At 38.6% G+C, this 20,131-nt stretch overlaps 1 protein-coding gene across 17 annotated transcripts in view; it reads right to left on the bottom strand.

The window, feature by feature from the left end:
- MYT1L (myelin transcription factor 1 like) overlaps positions 1 to 20,131 on the bottom strand; it is a 309,348-nt gene that overhangs the window by 102,133 nt on the left and 187,084 nt on the right. For 12 of the 17 annotated variants that reach the window (XM_048296661.1, XM_048296659.1, XM_048296662.1 and 9 more), the window contains one exon: positions 1,931 to 2,304. In XM_048296661.1, the coding sequence (XP_048152618.1) occupies positions 1,931 to 2,304 (374 nt within the window). Of the gene's footprint in view, positions 1 to 1,905; positions 2,305 to 20,131 lie in introns of those variants that run through there. The other 5 variants (XM_048296658.1, XM_048296666.1, XM_048296667.1 and 2 more) reach the window with 2 other exon arrangements.

The raw sequence follows: 20,131 nt of genomic DNA, 5'->3' as shown, positions 1-20,131 counted from the left end.
GATCATGAAATACTTTTCATATAAAATTCTATTATCACATTTCTGTTTTTATGAGGAATTTTTCTTAATGACTAATCTTTTAGATAGAACATATATTTGTTTATTAATGTACATTTGTTTTGTTACTGGAATAGAATGAGTTCCTAAGAAAAACTTGACCTACATAAATTTTAATTTCAAGTAATATGCAGAGCAGCTAATAGAGGTACCTTTGTAAATTTTTTGCAGTTCTTAACCACAGCCTACTATATATGGAAGGAAAGCAGTCAAAAAACAATGTCAGCCTCTTCACGTTGATTAGGACCACTAACTGCATGTGTAACTGTGTTGGAATAAGTAAACCACTGTGTTTCATTATCATAGAAAAATAAACTGAGTATCAAGCCTGCTGGCTTGCCAGAAGCAATTTTCTTGAGCTCTTGAGTTTTGCTTTAGCTTTTTTTTTTTTTTACTTTTATCATTTTTGATAGTGTAGATTCAAAGTTTTAAATGTCAACTGAAATCACAGCAGTTGCACCATAATCTAAGCACCAACAAACTCAGTCACCACTATTTGTTAAAGAAACTGCTGGACATCCTGCACTTGCTCATCAAGAGAGCAACAGCAGCTGCACATCAGCCTGATCTAACACAGCTTCTCTTCCAGGTTCTGAAACAGCAGAGTTCCCTGCAAAAGGAAATTACTTCCCTGTTGCATCAAACTCATGCAACTTTTAGACTGACCATTTATTCTCTACCAATTTTGTGGCAAATTTAGGCAATTGAGGAAACACTACAGATGCAGTATCTGAGAAAACTCTGATAGCCACCCAGCTGGCCACCATCTCACCCAAATGGAAAGAATACTTCCAAAGTCTTTATTTAAGATTTAAGATCTGACCTTACAGAATGCTGAAACAAAAGTCATACAACTTTCATACCTGGTTCCTAAGAGGAATCCAACTGAGGAGTGCTGAAAGCTTTTCTTATATTTTTATTGGTTAGAAAGGTGAATCTACCCAACCAAAAACGTGTTCCCTGGAAATGGGAACAAAATACTTTTTAGATAGCTCATTAATTTTTGCATGATTCCTTCATTTCACCCCAGAGCATTATGATGTCTGTCATCAGCATATGGAGTAAATGGACAGTGATTACATATTTTGAAAGTATTATATGAAGTCAAATATCCCAAAAAAAGAGAAAGTTGAATAGGCTAATCACATTGCTACTGCATTAATTTGGTTACTATCAGTAACCTGTATGTCTAAACGGCATTTATGCCACGGCATGATAACAAAAATAGACGCATTTTAGAAAGACGTTATCTATGTAAACCTGTCACTCACTACCTTTTAATAGAATCAACTAAAGCACACAGAATTCAAGTCTAAAAGAACCAAAGTGTGTTATAATAGTTAATTCTGAATAGTTTCTTGGAGTAGGGAAAAGTATAGGGCAAAATTTTTGAAGGGAAGAGGTATTTTTGCTCACAAAAATTATCTGCAAACTTGTGACAGAATTTATGTGGGCAATTGTTGACATTGTATAAACAGATCTAGCAAATACACGTGCAAATGATCAGTACAGGCACCCAGCTGTAGCTGATGCTTTGCTTCTACCTTTGTGAATATTCTCCTGGTAACTGCATGCATTAATCCACTACTAGGATTACATTTTATGCAAGCATTTTTAGCACAGACACACCTCCACCCTCCTTGTTTGAAATGTGAGTGCTGGTGTATTAAAAAATATTTGGAAGACAGACTTATTAAAATAAATGTTAAGAGAACACAGCGGGGTATATTTTCAGTGTGGAGCACAGAGATTTAACTGCATGACTTCCATTAGTTTTAATGAGAACTGAACAGCTAAATCCTCACACACCACACTGGAAGATTAACCCAGAAAACACACATTGTTTACTTTTTACTAATACTCTGATTATTACCACGTTCTTCCTCCTCCTCCTCTTCTTCCTCCTCTTCTTCTTCCTCCTCCTCTTCATCCTCCACATCTTCACCTTCCTCTTCATCCTCCTCTTCTTCCTCCTCAATCTCCTCTTCTTCTTCTCGATCTATCTCCTCATCATCCTCCTCCTCATCACCTTGCTCCTCATTATCGTCAGAATATTCCTCCTCTTCTTCATCCTCTTCTTCTTCTTCCTCTTCCTTTTCATCCATTTCCTCTGTTCCATCAGTCTCATAGCACTCATCTACTGAAGAGTTGTCTGCTTTAACCACAAAGGGTTTTCTTTTGGGGGCTGGTTCTTGGGGTTGTTTATCTTGTGTTTTTCTTTTTTTTGCCAACGGACAGCCATAAACACTGTTCAAAAATAAAAGATGTAAATTATTACACTATCCTCCAGATTTCATTTAGTCATATATTCTAATTCTACATCATGATCAGCTGCTGTTCTCAAAATGCATGTTTTCAAAGTAAAATGATGTTTAGGCAATGATAACCAAGGGGGAGGACACTTACAAAACCTGTGAAAATGCAAGTGACTATTATTTGCCTGAAAATGTCACACATACATGACAGCGTAACAGTTTCAGAAGTGATACAAATGTGTGTTTTTCCTTCTCATTCTATTTTCTCTTTGGCATGTTACACTCCGTTCTAAACCAGATTAATATAGTTAAAAAACCAGCAAACTTGTCCTACTTGTAGCTAGCAGTACAACAATCAGGAATAAAGAAATGCTTCATAATTTTGTAGTATTCAGTATTTTGACTGTGTGCAGTTAAGATACGTTTCAATGAAGTTTAAATAATGAAAATATGATCATATTCTGAATGTTGTTGTTTATTATTATTATAAATAGTAACATAATAATAAAAAAATAATGAATCACTCTTAAATTCTCCACTTTTTTTCTCCGTTATATGCTACAAGGCTGGATAAATGGGAAAACAAGCTCCCCAACACAACCAACCCCAATAATTATCATGGCTAGTGTTTCAAGTGTTCTCATATCAAAAAAATCAAACAATAAACAAAATCTGTTGTCAATGAAGAAAGTCAGACTTTTAAAAAATTGAGTACCCCTTCCTTATTGATCATTTTAATGTATTTAAATGCAGTGTAACAGAAATAGTATTTCAGAGTAGTACTCTACCAGAGTAGCCACCTGTTTCTCAAAGGTCACATAATCTGTGTTTGTTGGACCTGATCTCCCTTGGGTAACCCCTGTAACCTTCTGTGCAGAGTGACTGCACACACACATTACTTTTTGTTCAAAGAACCTCATCTTTGAACTTCTTCATTGTGTGACTATAAATATTACTCAAGCTGTATCAGTTTTTAGCCTTCTTTCTGTGATTAACTAGTTTTGGGATATTTACACTGTTCTTTATAACCTTTTCTGCATATCTACTAATGACTTCCCCTTTCACGTTTTAGTCTTTCTCCCTTTATCCCAATACACTGAGGCCCTCTTATTTTCTTCCATTCTTATAATGCTTCATATTCTGTTGACAGACCACTGAAAAACCTGGGGCTTCACCACATTTAGTACTACAGATGTGCCCTGTGTGGTGTCCTCAGAGTCTTGATCTTGGTCTAATTTAATTGCATACCAGCAGCTATGCATCCCAATTACTTAAACTGCTACTTAGGTAAAAACAAATTTATTTAAGCACCCAATTACTTTATTTAAGTGCCTAACTTAGATATTGTCTTACCTAAATTTCAAACCACAGTCTGCCTGGCACACACATATCTAATGAACATACAGAGTCACAAAAGACAGTATTCATGGAAAACCTGCTACAGGAGACCTTCTCCGCGCAACACAGGTGCCTCTCTCTCTGTGGGGACAACAGGTGTCTTTAAAGTCTAATCCAGCATGCCTAAAATAACCTGTCTCCATTAACACTAGAGAGAAATATGGCATAAATTTTAAGTACGTCCGTCTAGCCAGATTCCAAAGCACCTCACTTGGGAGTAGGGTAGTAGTCCTAGTGGGATACGGATTCCAGACACCAGCATCTAAGTTGGGGCCTAGTGATACAAGCTAGAGGGGGAATAGATCGACAACCTCCAGACTCCAGAGCCATGCTCCATCCAGCAGGTCATGTGGCATATTCTGTGGAAGAGCATCCTCTTATAGAAGATGAGCCCCGGTGCACTTGGAAGCAAGAAACTCTGATGCAACAGGTGAGCAAAAGCCCAAATCTTCACTAATTTTAAGAGCCCTAAACCTGAAAAGTAGCAACCCCTAAGCTTCTGGTGTTTTCTGTTTGGACTACATTTGTTTCTATCTAAAGACACTTTGAAGTACAACCTATAAATATAGAAGAAATGCCTGTCCTAGATCACCACTACAGTTCATTGCCAAATGACTGTCCTGCCTCTTGTCCTGTGAAGTCCTCCTCTTGGTCAGGACTCAGCTGCCCAGAATCAAGAGGAAATGTAGGTTTTCCATGGAAAACATCCCACATCATCACAGTCAAGACAGAAACAGGAATTCGATATCCATTGGTCTGGACACTGCACAAAACCAGGGGTGAAAGGGAAGCACTGTTTCTTGTAGTTCTGACTACTCCAAGTTTATTTTGGTGCTTTCCCTGGTGCTATGGTGTTTCAGCAGCTGCCTCTTTAAACTCTCCACATGGAGCTCTGAAAGAAGGCAGAAGAATTTGTCCTCAGAACTGGAATTTCAGAGTGTGTGTCGTGCCAAGGAAAATGGAAGGATAATCAGGGAGGAACCTGCTTCATTTAGGTGTCTAAAAGAGGCTGCATCCTGGAAAACAAAGAGTGGATCACGTCCTAGGGCTCAGGCAGCTTTTAGAAACTTGTGTATCAGTTCAGTATGATTTAAGGGAACAGGTTAACATTTACTGAATGGTTGTGTCTTTGCTTTCTTGGTTTCTGTTCCTTCTCTTTTGGAGGCATACTACCCTCACTATAGCTTTTTCCAATGCCATTATTTGTTAAATTGTATTTTCTCAAAATCTTGGTATTTATTTCCAAAGATGTGAGTAGGCTTACCCCCAGAAATCCCCAGGATTTTTTTCTTCCTCTTATTATAACCTTCTTAGAACATTGTAAGAGGTAATGATGACACTTCAGGTAGCTCTGAACTAGAAGGGCACCCACAGATGTGTAACTTTTTTCCCCACTAGCATTCATAAAAACTCGAATTTTTCATAGAATCATGGAATGGCTTGGGTTGGGAGGGACCTTAAAGATTATCTACTTCCAACCCCCCTGCCATGGGCAGAGACACCTTCCACTAGACCAGGTTGCTCAAAGCCCCATCTGACATTGGACATTTTGTCACACTAAAGCCAGAAAATTAACTCCATCCTGGTCCAATCTTTTTTCATTTATGAACAGTAAATACTTTTAACAGCTTTCATCTAGTAATGCCCCACAACAATCTCTTTCGGAATTCACAAAAGTGTAAGAAGTGAAGCAGAGGACAGGGGGATAACAAATACATCTATTTTGGTTTGAACTGTTGTTTAATTTTTGTATTTGACAACTAAGAAGAACCGCATGACTTTTTAGATACAAATTATTGGTCAAAGGCAGAAAGAAATTGTCACTGCCCTTTTTTGTCATCTTCAGTATTTTTTCATATCTTTATGGTCTTCTACACAATATTTTATAAAGTTTGTGAGACTCTAAGGCATTACTTGGGATTCAGGGCCCCCCTGGAAAGTGCATAACTGGCAATGGAAATCAATTCCAGTTAGCTGCCCAATGACTTTGATGCTTTTATAAATCTCATTAAGTAACTATTTGGAACTCAGCTATTCAAGCGAAGTTGTGAACTTTGACTTTAGTTTATAACTTTATGAATCTATTCTCAGTGTCTTTGCTCATACACCTAAAACTGAGGACACATCAGCAGCTACAAGAAACAAGTATTTGTATATTTTAATGGTTGGGTCCAACACTAAGGCTTGGAAATATATAACTTTTCCAAGGGTTATACCAGTTCATAGAATCACGGAATGGTTTGGGTTGGAAGGGAGCTTAAAGATTATCTATTCCAACCCCTCTGCTATGGACAGTGACACCTTCCACTACACTAGATTGCTCTAGGCCTTGTCCAAGCTGGCCTTGAACACTTCCAGGGACAGGGCATCCACAACCTCCCTGGGCAACCTGTTCCAATACCTCACCACTGTCACAGCGAAGAATTTCTTCCTCACATCCAGCCTAAATTCCTCCTCTTCCAACTTCTAACCATTACTCCTTGTCATATCACTAGTAAACTTCAACTCAGCCTTTGTCAACTCTCCTAATTAATTTGTACCAGATATTCCACAACCCTGAACCTGGTTTTGTCTGTACTTGGATTTATACTTGACAAACCATTGCTGATTTTTCATATAAAACCTTTATAAGGCTGGCTTGCACTGGCTTCCTTGTGCCTTTCAGCTGTATACCTCACACAGCTTACATATACCCAATGTGCTGTAGACTTCATAGACTGAAAGAGTTAAAAAAATCTTCACCATGTATTTCAGAAACCTGGGAAACAGGCCATCAGACCTGAAGCCTACTGTTAAGCTGCCCTATTTTCTTCTTTTTCTTTCTTAACCTGCTCCGCTCTCATCCTTTGTTTCATTAATTTTTCAGATTCTGCCTTCAGGACACTTCTCTCTGTTTCTGGCATGTTCCCTGTGGTCTCTCCAGAGAGCACACCAAGGGAAAGGCTGCGCTGGCTTCCCAGCAGCCTCTGCCACTGACTTCCCCACATACGGATATTACAGTCTCTCCCACTGACCTCTTGTTCCTCATATATTTGTGAAAGCTGTTATTGTTTGTCCTTACAGCTTCTGCAATTTTCTCTACATTTTCAATTTTGGGTCCTGTGATCATCCCCTTATTTGGTTATTTTTAGACTTGTTTATCCCTGCTCAGAGCATTGACCCCATTGATTCATGTGTCGTGTCTGCCTTTATCCGTTCTTTCATTGCTCCCTGTATTTCCCTGGTCAGCTGTCTTTGTCTTATTTTCTCCTCACGCTTCAGCTCTCTTGGCTTTCAGCAGGGTATATATTTGGGCTTCCTGAAACACACTTTTGAATATTCTACACTGCTTTGCTGTGTGTCTCAGTCACCTCTGGTTTTGGGAATCTGTCATGAATAATTCTTGTGGAAAGAATGTTGTTGAATTTCATAGTGATAATCTCCAAGAGGACATATAGACATTAATAATCAAAGAAATAGAAGAAATAATATATCATTTTATACTCCTTAGTTAGAAGATGACTTGTGGTATTTTTTTAACTCTCATGCAATTTTTCTCCATTAAAAACTTGATGATACTACTCACTGATATATTTAGTAGGAGCATTGTTCAGGAAATACATATTTATTGTCTAGAGTTGAACACATTGATTTTTAATATATTTTATTACTAATATAAAATATTTTCCAGTATAATTAGTATGGTTATTATTTCTAATCTAGAACAATTAACATATGTATTTAAATATACATAGCATAGGACCAAGGAAATAGAAGGGATTTTCTAAATCAGATACTGACCAACAGTTTTCCCTCCACGATACGCCAACTCACACACCCAAGTTGGAACATGACACCTTTATCTGGAGGAGGTTTTCCTCTTAGAGGAAAACAAGAAAATGAGAAAGGGAGGTTATATGACTATTAAGACTTTAAATACCTAGTTTGGATAAAGTAATTCTTACGTGCCATGTTTACCAGCATTCTTTTTTCATTTGTATCTCTTTTCTATTAAATCTAGTATTTCAGATGCCTCATGCTATAAGATACAAGTGAAGAAAAATAAGATGATGCCAATGTTATGCTCTAAATCTGAATAATATTTTTCTTGGAGTATTGTTAACTTTTTCTTTCTTAGTAGCACTTTGAAAAATCTTATGAAATAATTTTTAAATTAAAAAGTGTCCTCAGTAACACTGTTCTCATTCTTTTTTTTCATGAGAGAATTTAATTTAACAGAAACCAAAACATTTGGTAGGGAATAGGATCTAAAAATTTGTGACACAAATACCTAAAGAGGTTATCAGAAACACTAAATTAAGTACTTTAGTATCTGAAGTGGCTGTGAGGTGGAACTTTATCATATTGTCATAGGTTAGCAAGCATAGTCCTGGATGTTCTTGCAAAGGGGTGCTTACAGCTTCCTCTATGACCTAACAGAACCTATCAGCTGGCCAGTTTGAATATGGACAATTCTTTAAGCCACTTAAAGTTGTGACCGCCTCTGTGATGCACACTTAAGAATAGTAAACCCTGAGGCAGAGGCTCTGTCTCGTTTCCAGTGCTGGGACAGGTGGCTGCGGGCCCCGTGCGGGGGCCAGCGGGCCCGGCCAGGCCCTGCTGGGGCCAGGCCGGGCCGGGCCACAGCCATCCTGGAGCCACCCGCAGAACCTCCCCCCCCCAGCAGGGCTGTGGGCAGCCAGAGCGGCTCGGCTCTCCCCCCTCTCCACTTTGATAAGCCACATTCCAGCTGCAAGGCCTAGGTGAGATTAACCCTTTTAGTGCTGTGAAGAGCTGAAAACCTGAGGGAAGAGAAAGAGGAGATGCTTAAAGCTGAAATTCTGTTGTGAAGCTATGATATGTCAGAGTACCCGTTGTAATTCCATGAAGATATGGGGGGTGGAGTGTTCAGTTCAACTTGTGAGCAAAAGCACCTGCACTGAGATAGGCAGATGATGACGCAGCTGTAATTTCATGAGAAGTTTGAACAGGGAGAGATGGAAGCGATGAGGACTTTTGCTCCAAATGGGAAAGGAGAAAACCTCAGTTCCTAGAGATGCTCCCAGAGATTTCTTAGAGATGAAATGCTCCCAGAGATGGGTGAAGAGAACTTTTGTTTCTGAACGGCTCAACCTTAAAATCGTACCCCAAAAAACTTCAAGAGTGGACCCTCGAAAGCAGTTGTGGGAAAGCCACAAGTTGGGGGAAGGGACTCGCATGTGAGCAGAGAGACTCCTCTTCCTAAATTGGACTGAACAAAGTTATTTGGAAGTGGGCAGCTGTCTCGTTGTGATAATGTGTTCATAGCATGGGCAAGAGAGACTCCTCTTCCTAAATGGACTGAACAAGGTTATTATGGAAGTGGTAAACAGACTGAACATCTTAAGGGTTGTCTTTTTACATTGTCAGTGGGAGAAGGGAGGAAGGTGGGGGGAGGAGAAGTGTTCTGAAGGTGTGGTATGTTTTTTTTTTAATTATTTTTTCCTTTCTTCTTTTAGGTCTGTTAATAAACTTCTTTATATTCTTTCAAGATTGGTGCCTGCTTTGCATTTCTCCTAATTCTTATCTCACAGAAGATAAACAGTAATGAGTATTTTGGGCCAAACCACTACAAATATACATCTATATTTAAGATAGCAAATTACAAATTTTATTCTTGGAAGCAAATTTCTGCTTAAGGCTTCAGGCAGAAAGTTCCCAAGGCATCTATACTTGTCCCACTGGATATTGTTAGGTATTATTTTTGGTTTGGACTAGATAACTTCCAAGTCCAGACCTCCAGATGAAGAGTTTTAGGGTAAAACAATTTTAAAGTTTTAGAGAAAACAGGCATTTATCAGTTAAGTCCTCTAACAAATCCAGCCTTTTAAGAATGAGCAAATCAACTTAATTTGCATAACACTGCAACGTTTTCAATTACTCTTAAGGCAGTGACTATTATCTTGAAAGGGCTGATACTATCAATTGATAGAAATTGACCAGAAAATAAATATTTAGATTCCAGAAAATCCTACAGTTTGAATTTCCTGCACTCCAGTAGGCTGCCCTTCCCAGAAGACTATGCAGTATTATAAAGAAGAGCTAGTAGCTCTACTGGTGAAGTTGGATTAATGAATTGTTAGGAATGAAAGAAGGATAATAAATTCAGAAAAAGAGATTAACTCTAGCCTAGTGATTTGCCTACTCAATTGCAAGAATAAACTCCATCTGAAGATGATTTTCCATCCATATTTGAACACTGCTTAAAGTATAAAGTAGCCAAATTGCTACAGGAATGAGCAGCAGTGGACAGTGCTAATTGCAGGGTGGTAAAGTCAAACTTCATGTGGGAAATTAAAAATTGCTTCTCTAAGCCACACTGGTCAGGAATCTTTTCTACCCCACAAAAGTCCCACATAATGACTGCATACTATTCTGGAATATGGGAGGTGTTGAGCCAAACCTTCCCAGGCTGTGAAAGCTAAAGTCCAATCACTAAGCTATAGAAGAGAAAATGGGCAAAGCAACAGGTCAAAGTCCAAGCAAGATATGGTGGTTTGGGGCTTTTATTTTAGCGACGGCTAATTGCAGCCTAGAAGATGGAGCTGGGACACTCTGTTTTGCTGCTTCCAACCAGATGGATTAAAATTCTCTGTGCTAGCATCCTATGTGCTATGAATCCCAGTCTAAAAGACTAGCTTACTCAAATCTGCTTTCCAGGAGCCTGCTGGCAACTGAGCCAGAGCCTTGAATACTGTTCCAGAAACAGGCATGCTTCTTGCAACCATTGCACTGCCAAGCACCGTAGCATCTAAGTCCATTTACAGAATGACTGCCCTAATCCCCATCCTCTCAGCTGGAGTTAGGCACTAATCCAGAGTCAGTGCTTTGGAAAATCTGGGTTCCCATTCATGTTTTACATGCTTAAATATTTTTGGAAAAGTGTGCCCAAATTAATATGCTTTTATCTATTTAAATTATAATTTAAATTAACAAATATCTTATAAAATACAATAAACTAATCTCTACAGTTTTTCTGTATTTCAGGCTTTCTCATGGGTTTCTGCCTCTGATTAAATAATCAGATTCTTATAAGCAGGAAGTGCTTTTATGTATGCAGTATCAAGACACACCATCTTTGCTTCATTTATTTGTACCAAATATGACTTTGTTGACTTTTCAGTTTAGGTATGTGTATGTATACAATAGTAACTCGGTTCAGTGAAAACTATTAATTTACCTTAATAGGAACAAGCTACAGTGACAGGAATGAGTGAAATGTAGAACATTCAGACCACTTTTCCTTCTGGATTTGCAAATATTTACTCTTCCACATTATGGAACAGTAAGTAAAATTACAGAATTTCCCAGAAGCATGTTGGATGACAAAATGCAGAGAAAGAGGATATGATACTTTCTTCACAGAATTTTAAAAGCCAACTCTAGCCTTTTGCACCTCAGAGCCATTTTAAACATATGAACAGCCATGAATATACCACATATCTACCCATATACAGCAATATTTAATTAAATGAACCTCAAAGCAAAACTTGTGTCTAAAGACCAGCACTGCCAAAAGGAGTTAGAAGTAACAAATAATATGAGACAGAATGATGTGCCAAAAGTAAATAATGGAGCTCAAAACTCAAGTGTTTTTCTTTTAGAAATTCAGATATTGAAATACATATTTTTAAACAAAATAAAGTAGAATAGCTTTGATGTAGTTAATACAGTCACACTACATTAAGTCAAAGCACGAATCTTTTATTTTATTTTATTTCATTTCATCTCCATGTGAAGCATCTACCCACCCCAGTTCACTGAGACTCCAAAATGGTGTAACTGAACCCTGTGAGGAACACTGACAAACTAACCTGGCCCTCTGGCTGGTGAGATCATTTCATCCACCAGCAAAGCCTCTGCTCTTGGGACATTACAACTAAAAGGAAACTAAGTTTTGCAAAAACTAACCCATTCAAAAAAGTTTATTTAATTGGTTGAATACAAGAGCTGTTTAGTGAAGAAAAATGAGGCACAGCAATGTATTTCTAAGTGTTGTACAAATACATGGGAAAACTCCGAGCCATGGAGAGCTCATTTAAAGCAAGATATAAAAAATATATGTAACACATTATGGCACTAAAAACTTATGTGGCAGCATAGATTAGCAAAGTACATGCCCTGCAGTTGTAGATTATTCTGAAGTATTTATATAAATAAATCAATATAATATCTGATTGCCCAATGACTTATAATGTCATTGATGGGGTTCATCTCTCACCTACCATGGCTTCTAAAACCTAAGTCTATACATGTCACGCTCAGCTCCCTTCATAACTCAGGGCAGAGAAACAGGAACCTCCTGGGAGGCTATTCATCTTACCTTTCTAGACACTTTGCCTAGTGACAATAAAGGGAGGTGCTGGTGATTAACTTGTATTTCTACCACTTAGGAATCTGTTAAAAGTGAGACAAGTCCAAGAATTTTTCTCTCTCTTCTTTTTCTTTTTAATTCTCTCCAGATTCAATAAAGACAGTACCTAATAGAATGTAGAACCATGTACCGTAATACTTTCATAATGAGAAACCCAAAAACCTGTTTCTTCCCTTTCTGCAGCTGCTCTATCACATAACATGAATAATTCTCCTTCCTACAGCTTCACAATCTTTTCAAGACTACCTGTATGTTCCAGTGTCAGACAAATGCTGGAGTTTCTAATCTTAGGATAGCAAATACCCAACTTAACTGTGTGTTCAAGCGCCAGACAACACAATTGATAATGTCTTGTTGCCAGAACCTTGAATAGTGGGGCTGATCAACAAGTGCAGGATAGTGCGAAGAGCACAGGTTTAATGACTCATTGATTCATTAGATGAAATGCATATAATCAAGTTTTGCCAAGTGGCTACTGATTCTGCGCACTTTGATGTTGATTTAGATGTAACCCAGACACATAAAAATGGGAACATGCAAAGCCAGTGACCATTTCTGCACTAACTCAAAGAACACTGACTTCTGCACTGAATCAAAATCCTGAGGTCCACATTTACTTAAAAAAATATCTAAACTTGAAGAAAAACTTTGGGAAAGAAAACCTTCTATTTTTCTATATAGAGATGAAAATGATGGCTACATTGTTGAATAAAAGCATCATCTAGAGCTGTCAAGGTGTCCAGATTTGTGTGTATCCTGTGTTTTCAGCCTCAGTGGTAATGACAACTTTGTTTACAGGTAGAGGGAAGGGCAAATTCCAATTTATTTATTTTTCATTATAATACCATATCATAAAATGGAAAAGTTCACAATCAATCATCACCAATTTGAAAGGGTCAGAATATGCTACAAGAGTGCATCTATCAGTTACAAAACATTTTTGCACAGTCACAATGTTTGAGCCTTGAACATGATATGAAATCTTTCTATTCCAATATTTTAAATGTGATTTCCTTTAAGCAATTCAACATGCTAAGTCCAAGCATTCAAAAACCAAGGGAAATAAACTGCTGGAAATCAAAGGTGGTTCATGTAGCTATACTGTCCATCATTTAAAAACGTGGCTAGATACCTATAAGTAAAATCAACCACTTAGACATAGACCTGATGGATCATATTTAATAAGAACACAGTAAGTCAAACTATCATTCTAGCATGTACTTAAGTATTGAGTAATAGAGTATACTGTCATTTCATCATTTCTATAATGTAGGGCTACTATAGTGACACTTTCAGCTACTGATTCCTACCACAAATACTCATATCAACATTTCTGCATAGACACACAATAGCACTGACTCCTGACTTAATTTTAACTAAGAAGGACATATGGCTCAGAATTAAGAAATACAACAATTTTCCCATAACTATAGCAGTAAGATTCTTACTTGATCAAAAAAGCTAACAGCTACAGAATATAACCAATGGAAAGGAATAATAGTGTGGAGCAGCCTTCTAACACAAGACTCTCATCAGTAAACATCTGAAAATACAGGAAAAAAATGACAAAAGCAAAGTGATACAAGCTCAAACACTTCAGTGCTTATGTACCAGAGTCTCACCTCCAGCTTAAGCCACAGGATACTTCTCTGTCTTGCACAGTTGGTTAGAGTCATTCAAGTGTGAAATATTCTAAATTCAGGTTGTTAAAGGATTGAGAACCTCTGCCCCCCTGCCATGACTTACACCCTGAAAAGCATATATTTGTTTGTGATAATAATCTACTCAACTAGTATCCTTCTGCAGCACACAGAAGTTGTTTGCTGCAGTATTAGGGAGTCTTGCAGGTAGTATTTCCACTAAGTTACAAGCTTACCTTTCATAAAAAAATTGGTTCAAGCTGTTGGCAGACTCTAAGAACAAATCTACATCTCATGTTCAGTTGATATTTTTTCAGCTTTTATTTTTCATTATTAGGAGAACTAGAAATATTCTAGTCTAAAAATGAAAGCTTACCTCTTAGGCTAATCACATGACTTTAAAAACCGGATGTCTAAATGGCTTTGCCTCAATCTGGTCTTTTTTTGATATATCTGATGAAAGGAAGGATGCCTGTTCAGGTAAAAAACCCAAACAAAGGAGCCGAACTGAATCCCATCACATTCTAGTCCAGAATAAGAAGGCTTCAACTTGAGTCATATCACAATTTAAAAAAAATACTATGGCATATAATGTTGCTTTTTATAGCCGATGGTGAGTTCCATTAGACTGTAGAAGAATCTCTGAAGGAAAATGAAAATAGCCTCCCAAGAAAGTGGAAGCACCACACAGCATGGTTTAAATGTGGCAGCTGGGCTGTGGGTGGAAATGGTGGTTTCCACTGAAAATCTGCTGCCAATATACCTCCTATGGCTAGATTTTTAAGAGAAATGTGGCAGTTATCCCTCTCTGAATTTCAGCTGCTCAGTTTTAAGAATGCATAGACAGGATAGGTATCAGGACTCAGTAGTGAAAGGTCCAGAATTATGTTTTGTCCAAGGACCAAAGAGTAAAATTGAGAAATGACTGGAAGCAGAAATAGGAAGATGGCAAGAGGGGGAAAAGATTCTTTAGTTTTAAAAGATAAAAACCAATTTTTTAGAAAGTGTGTGCTACTTCAAAGGCTACTTTAATTATTTTTAATAGTTTGAGGTATTCGATGCTTAACACATCTCACTGAAAGTAGGTGTCATGGTTTAGCATAGTTTGGGTTTTTAGTTAAAAGGGCTCCATCAGCCACGGAAGTGATTCTCTTGCAAAGAGGTGCTTACAGCTTCCTCTATGACCCAAGAGAACCAATCAACTGGCTAGTCTGAATGTTGGCAACTTTTTTAAGCCACTTAAGAAGCTTGACAGGCCTCTGTGATCCACATTTAAGAATGAACAAACCCCAGGAAAGCTCTTTTGCTTCCGGCTTTTGGACAGGTAACTGGGGGGCCTGCGGTGCGGCCCAGCGGGGCCGGGCCGGGCTCTGCTCGGCGTGGCCCGGCCAGGTCAGCTGCGGTGGGGCTTGGCTGAGATCTCAGCCGCTTCTGCTCGCTGGACATCCAGCGCAGCCCCCTCAGTGCAGGCCGGGCCCGCCGGGAGACAGTCACCCCGGAGCCGTGGGGCCCTGTTCCATCCGCAGCCCTGCTCCGTGCAGGCGGCCCCGCGGCTCAGCCAGGCCGGCCCTCACCCAGTGCGGTCGAAATTCATCTGAGGCCGCTGCCTGGCAAAGAGCATGTGAGCAACAGCGATAAGCGAATTCCAGCTGCAAGGCCCGGGTGAGATTAACCCTTTTAGTGCTGTAAGATTCTCCAGAACAGACGAAGCCTGCAGACATCAATCCTCTCCTGAGTCAGAGGAAGAGGAAAGGTGAAGGCACGTGAAGAAAACACCATAGAGACATCAAAGTCAGTGAAGAATGGAAGAGATTAAACCCCGAGAGAGGAGAAAGAGGAGATGCTTCAAACCTAGAAGCTGAAATCCTGTTGTAAGGCTATGGTGATGGACTACGATACATCAGAGTACCCGTTGTAATTTCATGAAAGTATGGGGGGTGGAGCGCTCAAACTGCAACTGTGAGCAAAAGTACCTGTGCTGAAATAAGCACATGTTGAAGTAGCTGTGATTTGATGAGAAGCTTGAACAGAGAGAGATGAAAGTGATGAAGACCCTTGCTCCCCGGGAAGGGGGAGGGCCTCTGTTCCTGGAGCTGAAGATGCTCCCAGAGATAGATGAAGAGAACCTTTGCTTCTGAACAGCTCATCCTTAAAATGGTACCCCAGTAGCTCAAGATTGGACCCTTGGAAGCAGTTGTGGGAAAGCTGTAAGTCAAGGGAAGGGACTCACATGCGAGCAGAGAACCAACCCAGGCGGCTGTCTTGTTGTGACACTGAAGCCATGAGAGAACTGTTTCTTGTGGAGATGTCTCCATAGCATGAGCAAGAGAGACTCCTCTCCCTAAGTGAACTGAAAAAGATTATTATAGAGGTGGTAAACTGATTGAAAATCTCAAGGGTTGTCTTTTATGTTGTCAGTGGGAGAAGGGAGAAAGGTGGGGGGAAGTGTTCTGAAGGTTTAGTCTGACTTTTTTCTTTCTTTTAGGTCTGTTAATAAACTTCTTTATATTCTTTTAAGTTTTATGCCTGCTTTGCTTTCCCCTAATTCTTATCTCACAGAAGGAAAATAAGTAAGTAATGGATATTTTGAACCAAACCACTACAGTAGGCTAGAAATATGTTAGTTACTTTTAAAAGTGTTCCCTTTATAGTTGGGGATTTATCATGATAATAGTTGTGGCAACATCACATGTCATCACAAATAACTTTGAAGGAATTCAGTTTAGCTGAGTAAGTTCCTTATATAATAAATTCCCCACTGGTAGTATGTAGGTATATAAGCCTGGGAATCACAAGAGTAAGCATGCGCAATATCCACGCTAAGAAACACAAAGTATTATGAAAAGAATGCTTCTAAAATCACTTTTCCCTTCTTGATGTCTGCACCTAATTGCAACTCTGTTTTAGGCATAGTCTTGAAAATATGACTCATAACCCAAAAAAACCCACTTTCTGATGCAGGTACAAAAGTCATGCCTGTAGAATGGATGGCTACTTTATTGATTTCTCTTTTGATACAGGTGGTATGTCACTGTTATCTTTTTTTCTTTTTAATGACAATTCAACAATTTTAACAAGGTTAAAAAAATTGTCAAGCAAATGGAACACCCTTTTTTTGTTGGGTTTTTTTGGGGAGGGAGGGAGTTCTTTTTGGGTTTTTTTTTTTTTTTTTCTTTGTTTTGTTTGTTTGTGTTTACCCGAACAACCTTTTATGGCTCCAAATCTGGTTCCTCTAGAGCAGTCCTTTAACCATCAGACTAACCTCTCTCTCTCTTTCTTGGTTCTCTGTAAGAAACCTCACACTTCCTTCTGTCCAAAGGTCCGACTTCAACAGCTGGGAAAGAAGGATCCTTGCCAGTCTTCACTTGTCATCGTTTTGGTATGGCTCTGGCTTGAGTATTAACATGATGCTTGCATCCATTCAGGGTGGTGGAAAAACCAAAGCAGTATGTTGCTTCCTAAGTCACACTGCTGGTCCAGGATGCACAACTATCAAGAATTCTTTCAGTGAAAGGGGTGTGACTGCTATTCTGTCTATAGAAAGGAGGTGCCTGCATGTTAGTGTGAGCAGAAATACCTGCTGTGCCTTCTGGATCAGAGGACGCTGGTACCTGCAGCCTGCAAATCTCAAACATTCTGGCAGGTTGAAAGCCCTGAGCAGCACAACTTAGCTAAGCTGGCAGCACTTCTAGAAATACACAAATAGGTTTTGTATTACAAGTTTGGTCTACTACAGACTTGGTAATTTGTGGATCCTTGTCTTCAACTTCAGTACCAAAGGTCTACTTGTAGTTGTGCTTTAGAATTTTGTGCTTGTTTTCTGATTTATATGTTGTGAAATGCTTCTTGTGGAAATCCCAGCTGTAGAAATTTAATGGTGGAAAACTGTTGTCTCATCTCTAATTGACGGGTAAATGTACTATACAGAGGGTGGGCCAGATGCAAGATTACATTTTGTGTTGAAAATATCTGGAAGGTTTTGAAGATAGGGATGAAAAGCTGCATAGGTATGACATCACTTCAAATTATCTGATATCATGCAAAGCTATATTGCAATATAGGTAAATCATTCCTGACTCTTCACCAGATGATTCTTAGTTTCCTTTTTGTTTAAAAAATAGGGATGCTGGTATAATCTCATTATCCCTATTTCTCAGACCAGCCAATAAACTTTTGTCTCTCTGTGAGTTTGCGGTTTTTTACAGAGTTCTAGAGCAACATCATTACAAAGTCCCCTGGTGTAAGAGGAATGAAATTAAATTCCTCCTTACAAAAGAGATCAGTTTAACCCATAATATACCTAAAAACTACAAAAAAAAATAGGTTCTAACCAATCTAAGCTAACCATGACAGTTCTGTTGTGGTTCTACCAAGCTGTCCACTAGATTGATTTCTAAATCTGACTGACTGCTGTAATTTTTAAAGAACAATCAACAATTACAGCAGACAGAAAAAGCTAAGTGTTTTCTGTTTTATAGTTTTGATTAAATGCTAACATTTTAAACAAGTGACTCCACTTTCAGTTAATGCCATTTTAATTGTTCAGTCCTTCGTCCTTCATCTTTTTAATAACATAACTGGAAGCAGCAAGCTTGACTACTAAGGTTTGAAGTTAACACAGCAGTCAGAATTTATTTGCAGTCTTTCTAAAATGGTATTATTTTTGTAACTCTGACTCAGTTTCTGAGTCTGTCCTTCTCAGTGATCTCTTTAGGTCTCACAAGCCAAGCAAAGCCAGGCCATGTCAGTTCTAAGAATGTCAGTATTTTCAAGAAACACCTAGATGCTGCAGAGACAGTACTACAACTCACAAAGTAATACACTTGCCTTGCCAGAAGCACTGAAACAAATTTGCCATTGTGGAAGGGACAGAAGAACTGTAAAGCTGGTAATTCCTTATGTCACATGGAATTAAATAGAAGACCTAAGTATATGTGTTTTAAGAACTAGAAATGTTAATTCCAAAGCCTCAATCAAAATAAAGGCATGCAATTACATTCTGTCACAATCGTTTCTACACTTTCAGACAGAAAAACAATCTACTATTTTTTTTTCTTTCCATCCCAAACTCCTATGCCCCATAAATGTGTGCTGGTAAAAAGTTGCTACAACCAGTCTTGTGAGTCAATGTGGTGTTATAAATGTACTACAACATTATAAGCAATATGACCTTCGGTGTCATGTGAAATCAAGTACTTAACACTGCAAAACGGACTGAGGCTACTGACTTACATTTGCGAAATGTTTTAAAATTAACAGTTGAAAAAGCTTTACGAGCATAAAATAGAGTTACCCTAGTAAATTGGCTGCTCTCAGCCATCCATCTCACTGGGGCCTTGCATCTTCTACTTCTTTTCACAAAGTACGGGATATACAGAGAATTTTACAAGAAATAAGTTTCAAAACCAGGGGTTTTTAGTCTGGTAGCTACTGACATGCAAATATCTACAAGACTTGTGTCAGAGATAATCAATGACATATGTCATGATGTATGATATATCCTCTTGTTTGAGATGACAGTTTGCTTGTCCCCTTCTCCTGAAGTGGCACATATGGCTACTAAGAACCAACAAACCATTAATCCTCATTGGTTATTCTAGAAGAAACCATGCCCAAGCAAGATCTGCATTAAATTCTAGTAAGCAATTCTAGTACATTTTTCTTACTGTCCTTGCAAATACTAAATAACAAGAAAACATTTGGTAATTTTTGTAAAAATGAATTTTGAAATGAAAAGGATGGTCTAAAGCAAGAGGCACTGGAGTAGAACTCAGAGGTGTGACTCAACTTCTGTCAGGGATGCAAATTTCTTGTGCGGTAGCAGAGTCACGAACTCCTGGTTTGCCAAGGGAGCAAAAGCATTACAGCTCTGTTTCTATGCATAGCTGCACAGTGAAATTCTGACATCCAAGTGAAGTATGTTTGTTCCTCTTCTAATACCTAGGGACATGTAGGCACTTAACACACAGCAGAATTCAGACACTGTAATCTGGGCTGGTGGAAGGTATTTTCTGTAGTGGGGGATTTCCACTCCTGGAATTAATCACTTTAAGCCTTCTTTTTTTTCCTCACAGAAACAGATTAACTCAGTCTTTTGACTTGGAGATGGTCAGGGGAGAAATCACAATCCCAGCCTTAGCAATTATCTAATCTAGAACACACAGAAATGTGTGAGCAATTTGTGTTTAATATCCTCTTTTGCCATGGGTAACTGAAGCTTCATTTTACACCTCTCAGGAGACTGCTTGCTCATGAGATTTCATAATAATCTAGGTTGAGAGTGCCCACTTCTCTAATACTTCATGTGAAACAAAACATTTAAATGTGCTTTACTACCAGTGAAAGATTCATTCAATTCCTCTCTAAAATTACTGTCTCCTATATGAAGT

Source organism: Corvus hawaiiensis, chromosome 3, assembly GCF_020740725.1.
Source record: "Corvus hawaiiensis isolate bCorHaw1 chromosome 3, bCorHaw1.pri.cur, whole genome shotgun sequence".
NCBI classification, from domain to species: domain Eukaryota; kingdom Metazoa; phylum Chordata; class Aves; order Passeriformes; family Corvidae; genus Corvus; species Corvus hawaiiensis.
This window is presented reverse-complemented; position numbering and strand designations above follow the sequence as displayed.